The sequence below is a fragment of the Oculina patagonica genome, chromosome 10 (genome assembly GCF_052425735.1).
Source record: "Oculina patagonica isolate OP01 chromosome 10, crgOcupat, whole genome shotgun sequence".
Lineage (NCBI taxonomy): Eukaryota > Metazoa > Cnidaria > Anthozoa > Scleractinia > Oculinidae > Oculina > Oculina patagonica.
In genome coordinates, this window is record NC_135767.1 from 1,491,535 (window position 1) to 1,507,839 (window position 16,305).

General features: G+C 40.0%; 2 protein-coding genes across 4 annotated transcripts in view; one reads left to right on the forward strand and one right to left on the reverse strand.

Moving 5' to 3' along the window:
• Nucleotides 1-4,795, forward strand: LOC144628156 (uncharacterized). The gene is made up of 7 exons (XM_078486218.1): nt 1-384; nt 1,421-1,527; nt 2,273-2,353; nt 2,657-2,770; nt 3,106-3,171; nt 3,449-3,552; nt 4,016-4,795. Exons 1-7 carry the CDS (start codon nt 150-152, stop codon nt 4,491-4,493), a joined length of 1,185 nt encoding a protein of 394 aa, XP_078342344.1. The 5' UTR covers nt 1-149; the 3' UTR covers nt 4,494-4,795.
• A 386-nt stretch (nt 4,796-5,181) lies between these two features.
• The window catches only part of LOC144667143 (uncharacterized), a 32,781-nt gene continuing 21,657 nt past the window's right edge, over nt 5,182-16,305 (reverse strand). The window contains exons 19-34 of one of the 3 annotated variants that reach the window (XM_078528535.1): nt 15,907-15,969; nt 15,443-15,547; nt 15,196-15,273; nt 14,715-14,777; nt 13,572-13,673; nt 13,160-13,222; nt 12,575-12,637; nt 12,237-12,299; nt 11,297-11,359; nt 10,838-10,900; nt 10,467-10,613; nt 10,222-10,297; nt 9,787-9,898; nt 9,269-9,328; nt 8,597-8,704; nt 5,182-6,296 (exon numbers count right to left, since the gene is read on the reverse strand). In XM_078528535.1, coding sequence (XP_078384661.1) covers nt 6,186-6,296; nt 8,597-8,704; nt 9,269-9,328; nt 9,787-9,898; nt 10,222-10,297; nt 10,467-10,613; nt 10,838-10,900; nt 11,297-11,359; nt 12,237-12,299; nt 12,575-12,637; nt 13,160-13,222; nt 13,572-13,673; nt 14,715-14,777; nt 15,196-15,273; nt 15,443-15,547; nt 15,907-15,969 — 1,340 coding nt within the window. In that variant the 3' untranslated portion in view covers nt 5,182-6,185. The remainder of the gene's footprint in view (nt 6,297-8,596; nt 8,705-9,268; nt 9,329-9,786; nt 9,899-10,221; nt 10,298-10,466; nt 10,614-10,837; nt 10,901-11,296; nt 11,360-12,236; nt 12,300-12,574; nt 12,638-13,159; nt 13,223-13,571; nt 13,674-14,714; nt 14,778-15,195; nt 15,274-15,442; nt 15,548-15,906; nt 15,970-16,305) is intronic. The other 2 variants (XM_078528532.1, XM_078528534.1) reach the window with 2 other exon arrangements.

The window sequence follows — 16,305 nt, forward strand, 5'->3', positions numbered from 1 at the left end:
TATCTCAAGTACCTCGTAAACCGCCAGCGCTTTACAAGTGACAGATCGCTCATAAATGAATACCTAATTTCTAAATGTTTACCGTAGTTTTTTTGGGCATGGAATCAAAGAGTTAAGGCCACGGCGTTGGTAACACGGTGATCGCGCAAATGGCGAGCTTTGTACGACCTGATAAAGTACCCGAACCACAACCAAAACTATCCAAATGGGAGAAGGCCGATATTCGAACGGAGCGGCGGGCGAGATCGAGCAAACATGAACTCTTACGCGAAAATATCGCCGACAAGCTGCGATGTCCGCTGTGTTTCTGCCTTCCATGTGTTATTATAGTCTTTATTCTACTTATATTGATAGGAATCTACGTTGTACAGCCGTATATCCAAGGTAAGTGTTGAATATCGTGGAGTGTTGTGTGTTTAGCGTGTGCGCGTGTTTGTCATTGTCAGCTTGTCGATTTCAGCATCGTAAACATTTTCGCAATTTGCAAGGAAATAAGCAAGTTATAATGAAAGCTATGTAAACTTACATCTCGCATAGACTCTTCACCTTGTATTTACCACGGGATTAGTTCAGTGTTTTCCTTTTATCTGAAACTTTCCGTTTTCACTAGCTATTCTGACCCTATTCTCAGTGCAATTTCCGTTCAGTATCCGCTATTCAGTACATTTAACCTCTGCGAGTCTGTTCATAAATTGGGTTTTTGTTGTGTGTCATTTCCGTAGCGAGAAAAAGCGTGCTGTTTTGCAGATCTGATCGAAGAAGATCGTAAAACAATAGGACAGTCAATTAGTTGAGTTATAAAACTGTACACTCTCTTGAGGGTATCCACTTGAGAGTTTAAAATGCACAATTTTTAAATCGAAGTCCAATTACAGTTTCACCACAAAGGAAACCATTTCAATACATATATCAAACAATGAACAAAATTATAAATGCTTTCACCTAAAGACCCTCTAAACATTGGCTAAACGTTTCGAAACTGAAGCTGTAATCTGATCTATTTATGAAGTACTTTTATAGTACTTTGCTTGGGGCAATATTGAATATACGAGCTTTCAAATATAATATATAATATAACCCTTAGACTAGGGGAGCGATGCTAAACGGCCTGACCCAGCTTGCGTGCTGGCGCTCAAATCCTCTTATTTGTAACGATGCCAAGGAGCTAAAGGGCACTCTCTCACGACATTTATTAGCCGGGTCGAAACACGTTGTCTGGACAGTTCGATATTCTCTGCATTGCAAACCATTAATCCCCATAATGGTTTTCCCATATGGTGGCATAAGACCTACGGGAAGCGACGATGGGGTATGAGTTTACTCACCGGGAATTGAGGGAGGGGAGGGTAACTACGTTCAGGGGTAATTGCTCGTTTGTGACATACATTTGGTGTATATATTTTGTTTCTTTAAAACACAGGAAGGGGTTTGGTTTCCACGGAGTGCCGAGTGAATCGCGTTGAGGTTTTAGAAGAAGGGTCTTGCAGTCACAGGACGAATAAATATCAACCTTGCATCAAAATCTTTGTAAGTAGTTGTAGCAAGTTACAAAGTGGTGATTATGTAATGTGCTCGTACATAAATATATTCTCCTAATAGGAAATTTATCCCCTGAAAGCGTGGACTTCTGAATAGCCTGAGGCAGCAGTCTTGCTTGAGAATAACCTGCGAGCAGGCGTTCTTTTTTTACGGAAAAAATTTATCAGCTGTTCCTTTTTCTCTTTCCTCCCGCCGCGAAAAAAAGAACGCCTGATTGCAGATTAGCTTGAGATAGGAGATGTCACTGACTATTCCCAGTGAAAGTGACATCTGTTATCTCAGGCCAGCTGAGGATTTAGATTGATTTGTGAATTGTGATATGTTTTCGTAATTAAATGACGACTTCTCGCAACAACCTAGCCTGTGCAGGGAGGTGCAAGGCAAGTTTTGGCGGTTCGCCTGAGAGAATTAACTTTTTCCCTCGCGCGCGCCACTTCACGAAAATGAAAAAAAAACAGAGCTGTCTTTTTTTCTGCTCAAACTGAGGCAAGAAGAAATAAAACCGGCTGAATCGGCAACTTAGTACTGAACACTATGTGTTCTGTTGTTCTACAAGTCCGCTGTTCCTTATTGAGCAACTGGCTTAGATCCGGCCGGCTAGCTAGTGTCCGGAATGCATTGGCTGAAAAACATGACCAGTTCTGACGATTTTTATCTGCCGTTTTGCGCACTCTACAAGGTATATTAATACAGCTCAGCTTTACAATTGATAACTATGAGTTGATCTCTATAGGTGACCTACGATGTTAACCAAACAACAGAGTTTGAGGCAGTTCTCATGGAAAACGAACAAGCTTTGGCTCATTGTGAAAAGGTTGGAGAAATTTGTGTTCGTCTAGAATTGTAATAAATCCATATGAATACTTTTTGCTATATTAAAAGAAGTTATTAAAGGAATTCCAACAATAGTTCTAAAAATTAGAAAGATGAGTCATTGACCACTGAGAGCGTCCTTCCACGAGAATCCATTTCCATTCTCGCCATCTTTAGTCACAGTGAGGGGGGGGGGGGGCTTCCTAATGGCTTTCTGTCATTTGTTGAGCTAGAACTGACAAACCGTCAAGTCAAACCGTTGGAGTTCCTGTGGATGACATGTTATTCTTCTTTATTTTTTCAGTGCTCAGTTACATTTGGTAACAGTGACCTTTTTGGAAGATACAGCTCATGTGCTTGGAATTCTGACTTGTCGGCTGCAGACTGCGTGGGAACCTATATGGAGCTGTATGGAATGGTAAACACTCCGATACAAAACTGAATCCGACCTGGAAAAAGTAGTAGTGTTGGCCGAAATTTGCGGTGAAGAAGTTTATAAGTTTGAAATCGTTAGCTCATTGTTGCTCTGCAGGCCAATCAGATCAAAAAGGCGCGGGCTTATTGCGGTCGTGAAAACGTGGGCTTGTGAAAATTACGGAGGTACCGCCGAAGAGGCCTTGCATTTCACTGCTTCCTTCCCCTCCCCGCAAAGTAGCATATTTGTCTCCGAAGTAATTGGCCTCTAACCGCCAAGTTTTTTTAGTATAAGAAAATCTGTCATTTATTAATTGCTCTGTTACTTTTATTTTTCAGGTTAACAAGACATTCTCATGTTATTATGATCCTGACAATACGGAGGACGTCGCCCGCATTCTCAAGGTGAGAGGTCGTATTTGTTAGAAACGCCTACCTTACCCCCCCCCCCCCCCCCCAGAATCCAATCTCGTTCTCGATGGCTAACGAGGAAAGGAAACCTTGCAGGTCTGATATTATTAAAACTAAATTAATTTTTTATAGTCTCCGTCACAGCCGTTTTTTTGGATCATCACGCAATGCTGGTGACAGGTTGAAAGAAAAAGCGTTGCGTGACGTCTCCATTAACGGTTGGGTTGCCCATGTTTGTGTAATTTTCTTACCGGCTTTTCCTTTTGCGCAGGTCTCGAGTAATGAAGCAATCTGTTTGATTCTTCTTCCTCTTTTGTTTCTGTTGCTGTGGCTTGCCGCCATTGTGTTCCTAGTATATGACAATCATCTCCGAAGGTAAGTCCATGTTCTTAATTCTGCTACACTGCATGACAACTTATGAATCAAACGAGAAAGAGGAACGAACAGTCTAGTCCCTAGGCGTTCACTCTTGTTTTGGTGACCGCGCAAAGCTTGGGTCGGGAGTGGTATCCGATAGAGCCCAGAATCTCTTGAGCTGAGGACGTCTTGGGACGAGGCTGAGGGACAACAAGAGTTGCGAGTTTTCTTTAACTCTCATCGACCTATCACTGACGCGCGAGTACGCAAGAGTTCATATTCAGGTCTGACAAATCTGGGAAATCTCATCGTCAATTTGAGCAGGTTCAAACTTAGCGAGACTGCGTTTAGGTCCAAAAAAACCGACCGCAAGGAAACCATTTCAGTTCATCTAATACCTCTCATTGTGAGCCAATCATGATTCGACTTTGCTACTATTTTCACAAAGTAACGTTGCGCATTTTTTTCTTTCTTCATTTAGCGTCATAGATGTGCAGATCATTCAAGAGAACGCTAAAGCTAACAAATATCCCAACAGGGGAGGTATAAGTAACGGAAAGGCACTATCCCTGGGCAAACTCAACGGCGGATTAGATTTGGATACTTCCACAGTGGGGAGCGTGGAGTCCACTGCGGTCAGCGCCAACGCAACACCACGCACGCGCAGGAGAAGAAAGAAGAAAATGCCGTGCTCCAGACAACACTATCAATTTAACTACCTGGATGAAGGGATTTTATTGGAAGATAAACCCCTGTCCGATACACCGGACCACCCCTATAGTTACAGTTTTGTGGACACTTCGCCTGTGTGTACATGCCATCACAACGGGTTCCTAGAGGCAGGGTTTGATCTTTTGCAACAAAGGGATTATTTTACGCCGGTTTTCAGCACACCAAATCGTAGCCCGCGTTACTCTAGCCAAAAGGGACTTAGGTATCTACCAGAATCATTTGTTTGACTGCTCAGCTTTAATTGATGCGGCATTTTGATTATCGTTCTGGTTATATGCATGGAAGGCGAGTTATTGCTCCGATGAACTGAAACAATGAATAACTCCCTTATAGAACAAACACTATCCAGAAATTTCCAATCGCCCAAGACTCGATAATGTTCATGCACGAGTTTTTACCATACCCTCGCTGGGTAACAGATTCTTTTTGTCGTGTCTGTCGTTTCAGACTGAACATTATTGACGAAAGAACTAGAGTGAGAAAGCGAAGATATTTTAAGCATTTTTTGATGTAATAAAAATTAAACCTTTACTCTGCGGCTTTGAGTAACGAAGAAAAAGAAATCAGATCGAGGCTGAGCCTCGGAATCAAGTTTCTCCGCAGAGGTTGTGAAGGAGACTGGGAAGAGGAAAATCTGTTTTTAAAAAATCCATTGGGAAATGGTGCAGGCGCTTTTCTGTCCATTTGCTCCTTGCACGAGCATACTCTCACCATGGATACCCTTTTAGTCTCCTTTAGAGCCTCAGGGGAGGGGAGGGTAGCCTGCGTTGCAGACGAACTAAACCCTGGTTACGTTCAAAACCGAGGTTTTGTGGATTTTTTTTTTCACGTCCGGCTGTGACGCAGGCTAAGGGGAGGGAAGGGGAGAGGCAGCTACCTTAATAATAAAAGCAGTCAGAAAAGACAAAAGCCATGTTGTAATTTGCCCAAGCAAGCAGTGGTTTTAATTCGAAATCGATCACAATTATAGTCATAAATAGAACTCATGACCGTATGTACAACGCTTGAATAACCTGACTGCTACAATAACAAATAAAGCGCCGCAAAATGGCCACTATAAAGCAGATCAACGTACCCATAACTACCTGGAAATTGCTGAAATACAAAATTATAAATCTCTGATCGCAAGAAGAGGGTATTAGAGATAATGACAAAACAAACTAAATGTGTGAATTGGAAATCTGGAAATTAAGGCTTTCTTAACTAGTTCATACAAAACAATAGTAATGACAAACTTTCATGATTGATAGATTTTTGTAAATATTCTGTTTCATAAAAACTTTCAATTGAGAGTAACTACAAGAATAAATTTCCATATTGACTTGTAAAAAGTAAAAAAAAGTCGGTATGCTAGGAAAACAAAATGAAGGTGGCGGGGGAAGGGAGCGAAAGGAAGAAAAATGGTAATGGGGGGGGGAGGAGAGTGGAAGTCAGGGAGGAGGGAAAGCCTTTCCAGCGGTCCCTCACACAATTGATCTTAGTGGAAAGGAAGTGGATTAGCTTTCTAAAGAAACTGCTCTTGAAACATATATATAAGCACAGATAAATTACAAGAACATTTTTTGTTGTGCTCAATCACGTTTATGAATGGTATCCTCGCTGGTATAACAACCCCTACAGATGAAGACCAAAAATAATATATATAACCCAATATGTATTTCAAAACCATGTAATTCCTTTGTAGTATAAAACGCTTTGTTTTGCTTCACAGGAGAACAAATATCAAATAAAATGGGCATCGAACTAATTTTCATTTATACACACTTTTGTCGGGAAAATGTGCTGCAAATTCTTTTGTAAATAGAAATCTGCCTTCTGAATTTGAACGAATTAGCGATTCCTCTCGATTCTGTCCTTTAAAGAATTTAACGTCTCGGTCCCCGGAGTGCAAAGTGAAGGCTAACTAGAAGAAACATTCGTTAACTCCAAAGACCACGAGCTCTCCCACCGGGGTGAAGTTCAATAAGATCAAGAGCGTACGCCACAATGAACGCTAAAAATGCAACTATCCCAGCCATGATGTACGTCCACTGAAAAACAAAAGAAAACTCTCGTTCAGAAATAAGTTGCTACTATGTTCAGAACCGCGGTGAGCTGCGAGTTCACCACTTCGGCTTTAGACTTTCACGTGTAGTGTCACGCAGTGTCACGTGACTTTTTTGGTAAACAAAGACCGAAAGTTCGGACATCTGCCGAACATTCTTTATAGTGGGTAGTGGGTAGTGTACAAGTAGAATGGCCACCACTAAAAGATGTGCTTATTTTGCCTGTAAAAACAATTCCCGATATCCTGAATACTGGGTAAGAAACCCTAACGGCGATTAAGTCAAGTTCTTCCATTTTTCTGGCGCAACTAGACAGAACGAGAGAAGGTAAAAAGTGGACAAGGGCATGCCATGGCGATTTGATACTCGTTCGTATGTGTACAAAGGATAGTTAAATAAATTTGTACTCTACATTTTGTCGGTGGAAATGCTCCAGCAAAAGAGAGATCCTAAACCTATAACTGCTGTTGCTAGTAAAGAAAGGGTAAGTTCGTCCGTTTAATGTCATCGATCGCAGCGATAAAGATATAATTTTCAACGCACGGCCATTGCTGATGTTGTTTAAGTTACTCGTAAAATTATTTTTTACCATTTCTTGACATTCCGTCAGTGAAATTCGTCAAGCAAATTCAAAGCTAACCTTTGTACCGTCTAAAACTTCTAACGAATGCGTAAATGCCGTCGCTTTTATGTCATAAATCACAGCGATAAAAATATAATTTTCAACCCGTCGTCTGTTGATGTCGTGTTTTAATATACTCTTTGTAAATTATTTTTTACCGTTCGTTGACAATCCATCAATGAAAGTCATTCAACCAAATTTTTAAAAAGCTTGTCTTCGAACTTTCTAAATGAATGCGTAAATGCCGACCCTTTTATATGCAATCGCGGCCGATAAATTATCATATTCAATCCGCGTTCTATTGCTGTTGTTTTCACTACGTTCGCTTGAAAAACGTTGTTTTCTTCGCAGTCACTGAATCAATTACGACCGTGAAAAAATAATAAGAGTTGTGCATAAACATCATGATCAACAGGGTTTTAGCCACTGATCGTTCAAGGTAAATTTTCTTGCTTTTATTTTTGTCTCGTTCTCGAACTCCCGCTAACTCGAACCTTTTTTGATTTCCCTTCAGGTCATTTTCTTACTAATTTTACCCTCGATAACTCGAACTTCCGATATCTCGAACCTTTTTTGATTTCCCTTGAAGGTTCGAGTTATCGGGATTCTTCGTTTACGATTGAGTCGCGACACCATGGCATGGCGCGGTATAAATTCAAACGACACTGTCATAAAGCATAAATAGACGAACTCACTCTTTCTTTACCAGCCAACAACAGATAAAGGAACAGAATCACTCTTTGTTTGACCATTTCCACCGACAAAATGTAGACTACAAACTAACTATCCTTTGTACACATACGAACGAGTATCAAATCGCCATGGCATGCCCTTGTCTACTTTTTCCTTCTCTCGTTCTGTCTAGTTGCGCCGGAAAAATGGAAGAACTTGACTTAATCGCCGTTAAGGTTTCTTACCCAGGATTCAGGATATCGGGAATCGTTTTTACAAGCACAATAAGCACATATTTTAGTCGTGGCCATTCTGCTTGTACACTACCCGCTACACAAGTATGTTCGGCAGATGTCCGAACTTTCGGTCTTTGTTTACCAAAAAAGTCACGTGACACTGCGTGACACTACACGTGAAATCTAAAGCCGAAGTGGTGAATTAGGGCTAACGCACAAAACCGCAGCTTTCCAAAATCACTATGTTGCTTTATTTACCTTTGTTAACTTCAAGTTGACAAGTAGCTAAGTTTCATCACCTTCTGGCATTAGGCTAATGCAGGAAGTGAGGATGACTAACGATGGTGAGGACGAACTTGAAAACAAAAGCAACTTCAAGTTTGTCTCGTTTGCTTTTAAGCCTGGGCCAAACGAGGATGAGAGTTAATGAGAGTTCAAACTCTCACTCTCGTTTGGCATCGACTCTCGTGCGCTCTCATGCGCTCTCATCGACTTTGAACGTGTTCAAATTTTTCATGAGAGTCGATGAGAGTTTTCTCTCGTTTGGCCCGAGTTGATGATCGTCGATGAGAATTGACAAAAACTCTCACGAGAGTCAACTCTCATCCTCGCTTTGTCCGGGTCTTAACAACAGCCATTTATTACAGTTTTGAGGAAATACCCACCACAGCGGCTGAGCCGTAGTGGACGTTTCAAGCCCATTTTCGACAAACCACGTTCACGTGTGTAAGGATCGAAAGCAAAGCAAAACTCACCAGTTGAGAATTCGCATCATTTAGTTGTTGTATATTCTTTTGAGCTTCTTCTTGATTTTTCTTAAGTTCAACTTCAGTTTGATGAAGTCGTTCCTCAAGAGCACAAGCCTGGAGAACAAAGGACGAATTATAATGTTAAAATAAAAAAACTTAAAAGCAACGTGGCTAAATGATAGAGCAGAACCACACTCACATTTCCAGAGTATTTTGCTATAGGTTTAATTCCCTGGTTACGGTGAATTCGCAAAAGTCCAAGAGCTGGCGAACGGGGACCAAAATGTTCCTTTGTTGGCCAACGGTTACCAATCAGGAAAAGCGAAACTAATCGTGATTTGCCTCACACGTGTTTCCCGCGCTTAACAGCCGTTGCATATTAATTTTAATAATATTTTTTAATAATTTTACCTCACTGGGCAGCGGTTAGATGTTTTCTCGCGTTTCAGCCGCTTCATTATCTCCCCGACACCCCGTTTTTATTTTTTCCGCGCTCGGTGCAGGGTGTATGTTTTCGCTTTGAGTTCTGATTGGTTCATTAGATTTATGTTTGTTGTGACCGGTCAGGTTTATTTGCTTCAGTGTCGGTCCTACAATGGTCTTTAGAAAACGGCTAACTTCCTGTCAATTCTGCGCCAGCGAGAACAAAGAGACACCTTAATAACACAGCCTGTTTACCTGATCTTCGGTGAGTTTTTTCTCGGTAATTTCCCTCTCGATCTTGCCTTGAAGCGTTGTCTGTAACGAACACACACACAAAACAGCCGCTAGTAAGAAAGCTGACCCTAAACTACCTGCGCTGTCTGACGCATATAATTGATATATAAAGTCCTGGCCAAACGGCAACGCGAGTGGACGCAAGTTGAACTTGCGTACAAACTTGCGTTTGCAGGCCAAAAGGACTTGCAAGTGCACGCAAGTTGTCAAAAAAGCCATTCAATGCTACTGCGCGCGCTGCAATTCAGTACTTGAAAAAAGCAAGACTTGTGTTGACTTGTGTTGGGTGGCCAAACGATGAAATACTTGCGTTGACTTGCGTGCAAATTTTATCTCGACCAAAGTGAGAGCAAGTAATCGCAAGTACACGCAAGTCCTGGCCAAACAGAGACGCAAGTTGAAAACTTGCGTCCACTTGCGTTGCTGTTTGGCCAGGACTTAACTCTTGTAGTGATATGTAGTTTGAAGCATTTACAAACCTGTTGTCGCATGATTTTTTCACTTAGAAATTTGCTCTGGTTTTCGATCTCACGGTAGGTGGCCTGGAGCCGAGACTGGTCGGAAGACAAGCGGTTGTTTTCTCTCCGATATCTGGAGGAACAGGGAAAAAGTATAGGATAAGACGAATGAAGAAATAACTAAAAAAGTAGATTTAAGGCAATACAGTACACATCCGTTTAACCGGAGGAATAAGTCCCTTGTTCAGTGGAATCAGTGGGATCCTGCGCCTTGGGGAGTCCCTTAGTCCATGGTCAATCCAGGGTGAATGAACCTCCCTCCCAATTTCAAGATAATGAGTGACTAGTCACCTCTTTAAAAACATGACTGATTAAATAGGAAAGGAATTTAAGGATCAAGGCCTTTAAATTCAGTGTCAAGGAATTGGAAGTAATAAAACTGTTCGGTGTGCTCACTTTTTCAGCTCGCTTTCCAGGGTCTGTATTCTTTGTTTAAGCACGCGATTGTCCTCTGTGACTGCACTTAACTCCACTGCAATAAAAAAAAAGAATGGGGATCAATACACAACAGTAACAAAGCACCTTGCCTAAAAAAACAATAGCAACTGCTTCACTAAAAGACCAGTAGAATTACAAGCTTAGGATGGCTGCAGTCTTATTTGTTCGAAATCGTTTAATACAACGTTGTAAAACACTCCTACCTTTATTTTTGCCAGCATCCTTTGCACTCTTGGCCGCCTGTTTTTGCATCTCACGAGCGTTGTTCATGGCGGTTTCAGTGGCGTGGTGTTCACATTTCTTTTCCAACGCCAGAAGATCTTTCTCATGAATCAATTCATTCAGCTCTCCTACCAAAAAAATCAAATCGTTTAATGAAACGGTCTAAATAATTCATCTGGAGGTAAGCGGGGTCATATCTTACTATCACAGACCATGTATGCAGCCGTTATTTTGGTCACGCAAGGCTTCTATTTAGTCACGCAACGCGAAGCACTGCATGACAGCTCCAATAAAGACCTCCTTTTGGGACACTAAGTTCTCTAGTATTTGTTAATACTTTCGTTCAACTTACTTTTTAACTGGGCTACAAATTCCTCTTTCTTGCGGGTAGTCTCTTGCTCTTCCAGTAATTTATCTGTAATAAAAACAGAACAAGAATGATTTTCGTATGAAGGCCTACTCTGGGACCCAAAGTCGCCGTAACTTTGGGCGACATAAGGCGACTTTAAGCGATTTTAGCTTATTTTGTCCAAAGTTACGGGCGATTTTGGGCGACTTTGGGAGATCTTGGGTCCCAGAGTAGGCCTGTATGAGCAAATGACTACAGAACAACTTCAAAACGGATCTGATTTCAAAATCGTAAGATAGCAGCTAAACGTACATGAGTTATACAAAAGGGCAGACGAAATGAAACACAAAAAGAAGCATATTACAAAGTGTTAAATATAAGACAAGATTTGAACGTAAAATGTCGTTAACGCAGTGCAAACGTGTGCAGTAACATAACAGTGGCATGGCGGTTGAATTGTACCTCTCAGATCTAAAATTTGCTGTTTGAAGTCTTTTGTATAGGACTGGGCATTTTTCAGCTCCTCTGAAATTAGATGAAATGAAAATGCTGGTTTAAAATAAATAAACGAAATAAACAAAATAATATTGTGATATTTACTTTAGTGCGTGGATGTAGCGTGTTACTAAGTCTTTCACTTTCTCGTTAGAGAAAATTTGAGAACAGGTTGTCGGGGGACTGAGTACCACTTTCGGTAGCAATTCCTGAGCCTGCAGTTTTCGTAAGACGTTGCTAAGCAACATGACATAGCCACTTTAGACGTGTCTGCACTATTCCTGGAGTATAAGATCGGAAAATCTTCGGGTATTTCTTAGGAAGATTTGCCGAATATGACGATGGGTTTCCGACGGAATTGACTTTTCTGCCGAAGAAGACAAAGACGAAAGAAACATAGCGAGGTGCTGTTACAACGTAAATTATGTTCAAAAACGCCGTTAGGAAGTGGAAAAGCTATGTCAGTTTGATCAGTTACGCAATACAAAATAACACAATACACAGAAGTGTTAAAAACGATAATAAAGAAAAATTGCTAATCACCACCCTTCTTCTTGTTAGAAATCAAAGGTGAAAGAAGTGTTGCATTAATTCAACGTGTTTAAGTTGGAGTTACACCTGCCATCTTTCGTCCGTCAAACAAGTCAAGTTACTTCTGTGTATCCAAAAGTGGTCGCAGATAAGAACTGTTGCAGATCATCTTCAAATTTTATCCGCATCGACACACAAAATAAAGTTCTCAACAAACACTCCTGTGGCAAATACTTTGTCACCAAACAATTATCTGACAATGTGTACCGTGCAATGTAAATTTCAAGGTGCTTATCTGTCTTAAGACAATTTCCTAGCAAAAAGTTGAAAAAACATCCAGGCCGGTAAAGCAGGAAAACCTTCAAGTGTAAATTACCTTGTAATTCCACCACAAGCTCGTTGTTTTCCTTGAGTTCTTGCTGGGTATCATTCAGTTGTCCTACAAAAAAACAAGAGTAAGCATTGCAAAAGGCTTTATCCAAACAGAAAACAAAACTGAAAAAATAATTATAATAATTGTCTTACTCAGTAACAACTTCGTCAACATCTTTTCAACGTGAAATCCACAAAGGGACTACAGTTTGAAACTGTTACACATGACTTTAAGCATGAATCAAGATGAGATATTGTCACAGATAATAGAAATATTGGTCTGTGTCGTCACGGTTTGTGCACATGTCCTTCTGATGTAATATACAGTAAGAATATACAAACCTTGCACATGCTGTGACTCTTCATGTTCACTGTCAATTATTCTGCCAATTTCAATGAACTCCCCTAAAAATAATTAATAGTCAACATAAGTAACATTCACGATTTTGGCAAAATGTTTAAGAGGGAATCTGCCAAGACTTCGAGTAGTTATTGATCGAAATTATGTACCAAAATTATTCACACCTTATTGCAAGCTTTTGTGTTACTGCTTCAAATATCTTATCAAAAGAAATCTTTCTCAACAACACCGAACATCGAAAACAAATTTCGAAGTTCCACTGAATTCCATTAAAGACGATTTTACAAAATGGCTACACGTGAGATTTTACCCATAGCTTGTGAACTTTGAAATTTATTTTCTCAGACTCTGACAAGAAATTGTTGTTGGTGCTATAAAGGATAATTCCTTACATCTTTACCTTTTATTAAGGGCAGGAAATAACGCAATAGGATTTAAATTATTCTGGTACTCGATTTTTGCCCAACTTGAGTAAATATTACTCGACTTCCTGGTGGATTCCGTCTTAAAAACTACTTAACAAAGTTAAATGGGAAAACAGAACGTTTCTTAATGTTCTCTGTTACCTTTGATATCTTGTACATTATGCAAACTGTCCTGCAATAATTGCCTTGCATTTCGTGGGTGATCTAAAACACAGTGAACAAACTTGACTAAGCTAAGTGCCTCCTTAAGACACATTAAGTGCTCACGATATAGATCACTTTTCTATGTACACATTTACAATCTTCAAAGAGCCTATATCACACTGTCGTACAATCTCATGTCACGCTATCTACAATAGGTACGTCACGCTGGTTAAAGTCAATTTTGCAACGTGAAGAAATGCTCGATGGTACAGGGGCGGATCTAGGGGGAAGGTGCAGGGGGTGCACACCCCCCCCCCCCCAAAAAAAGAAAAATCCTGGATCCGCTCCCATGGTAATCCAGTTTTGACATGTTTTGAGCTGTAAGCAAGACAAAGATTCATTCACTTACGGACAGGACTTCCCTCTTGGTGAGGTTTTTCACTGCTGTTGCTATTTGCAATTATTTCATCATCATCGTCGTCATCATTGTCATCATCATCGTCATCATCAGCTGGAGATCAAAAGTTACTTAACATCAAAGAAAGAATTAATCCTTAGAAGTAAATAATTTGTTCCTACCGGTAACTTTTTTTAGTCTTTACGCTAGTTAGAGTGCAATAATTTATTATAGACCTTCTCATAACTCCTGGGCGGGAGGGATAAGAGGGAGCTGCATTTGCTGAATAGCTGCAAACTGTTCAAACCTTCAAAGTACATGTAATATCTACAGCGATGAGAGGCGTCTGTGTTTGCAGCTTATACTCTTCAGGGTTGCCACAAACATAAATTTTCAAAATTCCCTCATTTTTCCCTTATAAAAATAAAATTCCCCTTAACAATTTTTTTTTAAAATTTTATAAAAAATGGGGCCCCCCCACCCCTCTTCCAAAAAAAAAATTTTTTCTCTTATTTTTTTTCCCCCCCACAAATGTGAAATCAGCGGTGTTATATTCCAATTGTCCCTGACTTAAAACAAAATCCCAACTTTTCCCTGACCTTGAAGAATTTATTTTTTCCCTAACCATATCCTGACCTGTGGCAACCCTGCACTTGTTCAACTACCCTGGGAAGAAAGAATTATCTTTAAACTTAAAAAAGTTTGGAAGTTGGTTTGCATCTCACCCAGCTCGATTTAGGAAACTTGAGCACAGCATCACCTGTCCCCCCTCCCCCAGATTTTAAGAACCCTTTTATGTTCACTTTAGTAGAAACTCAGCTGTCTTTATTGGAAATCCGCGTATTTTTTTTCTCCCTTTTTTTTTTTTGGGGTGAAAATGTGCGGGTTTTTGGGTTTTTTTTTTTTTTTTTTTTTTTTTTTTTGTTTTGCTTTTTTTTTTTTTTTTTAAAAAAATATTTTTCTCTTTTTTTTATTGACCCCCGCCCCCCCTTTATTTCGACAACCCCCCCTAAAATAATAGAAATTTATCAGGTCTGCATAACCATGCTTTAGAAGTTACACTGTAGGTTTTAACAGTTTGCAGCCGTTCAGTTGCCCATCAATTTATAATGATATACTTTTTTGGTCAGAAGGGATTCCTCCATAATTACTCACCAGACCACCTGATCATCATCAAGTGTCTTTCTTCAGCCATAGTCTTCACTTCACAAATGCGATCTAACAAAATAAACAAAATATCTGGGTTTACCTCGGTTTAAGAACCTGTGATATTTTTCTTTGTTTTGGAGCTATTGTTTTCCTGCTCAATATTGTTTTGACGCTCTTTGTCGTTTTGTTCGTTCTTTGTTTTACGTCATTGGTGAGTTTCACAGGTTCTTACACCGAGGATGAGCCAAATATCTGAGAACCTTCAACTTGTAACATCAGCAAGAGCAACAAGTATTTATTTAGGGGATTGAGGGTTGGGGGGGGGGGGGGGTTATCTTCTACCTTTTACAGGATTTTATTTTGTTTTAATTTAATTACTAAGAGAAACAGTTAAACATTGTGCAAAGGCCACTACTCACTGTCCATTTATGAGAGGGGTATCCACCCCAGGTGATTGGTATTGGATATAACCATCCTAAAATCTTACCATGTAGGCGCCTGACGAGGTCCATTTCCTCAGAAGAGCTCCTAGTGTCCAACTTATTCACTGCATGGTCAGTATGATCTGTTGACGAAAGTTGCAACATCAGAACACTGTTTTGTAATGCTCTGTTAATATCAAGACGTGCTGAACAAGCATGTACACTAGTGATGCAAATGAACAACTTGAAGATAATGATTTAAGAGCAGCTAGGTTAACTAATGGATGTGCAGGATTGTAAAATAACACTAACTTGTAACAGGCAGTGCTGTATCAAGATGGTCGCCATCATCAACATCACTATCATTTGGAATAGACAACTCATCTATGGCTTGGAGATGATACTCCATTACTTGTTCTGAAACAAAATAATCAACTACTGTCAAACCACTGAAAAAGGAAGGAGACCACTTTGTAGCTAAAGAACATGTAGGGTGCAATTAGTATATGAACTCTCCAAATTTCCACACGAGTCGACCATTTCTAAGAACTTGAGATCTGGGATAGGAAAGACCAGAGGACTGAGTTGTGCTGTTTTGTATTAAACAGTTTGACTGGAAAGTAAATACATTTCTGCTAATAACAACTAAGTTTGTTTTCATGAGAATGAAAGGGGGTTACAAATATAGTTTTCTGAAAGTGGTATCTGTGTGATATCACGGTGGCATAGCAGCAGTGTAAGGGTAACAGTATTGAGGGTAACACTTCTGTTTTTACCTTCAAGTGAGTGGATTTTCTCCTTGTCTTCCAGTGAAACTTGTCGTGATTTCTCTAATTTTTCTATAAAGTAAGAAGTATTTTAATCTACAGATACATGAATGAAAATAATCTGAAACCTACTGCTGTTTGTTTTACAATTTTCCCAATTTTCATATCATTAGTTCTCTGGAACTCTGGCACTCTGGTACAAGTGTCACATCAAAAATGTACAAAGTGAAAGAAGCAGGTGACTGATGTGGACCTGTTCATGCTAATCTATAAAACTACACCAATCCTTTCCATGTGTTGACAGGGCAGAGTCAGACAGACAGGCAAGAGTCACCATGCCAGATAGATATTTACATGTACATTACTTGTAGTTTTGTCTATTTATCTAAATCGGTAATATCATACAGG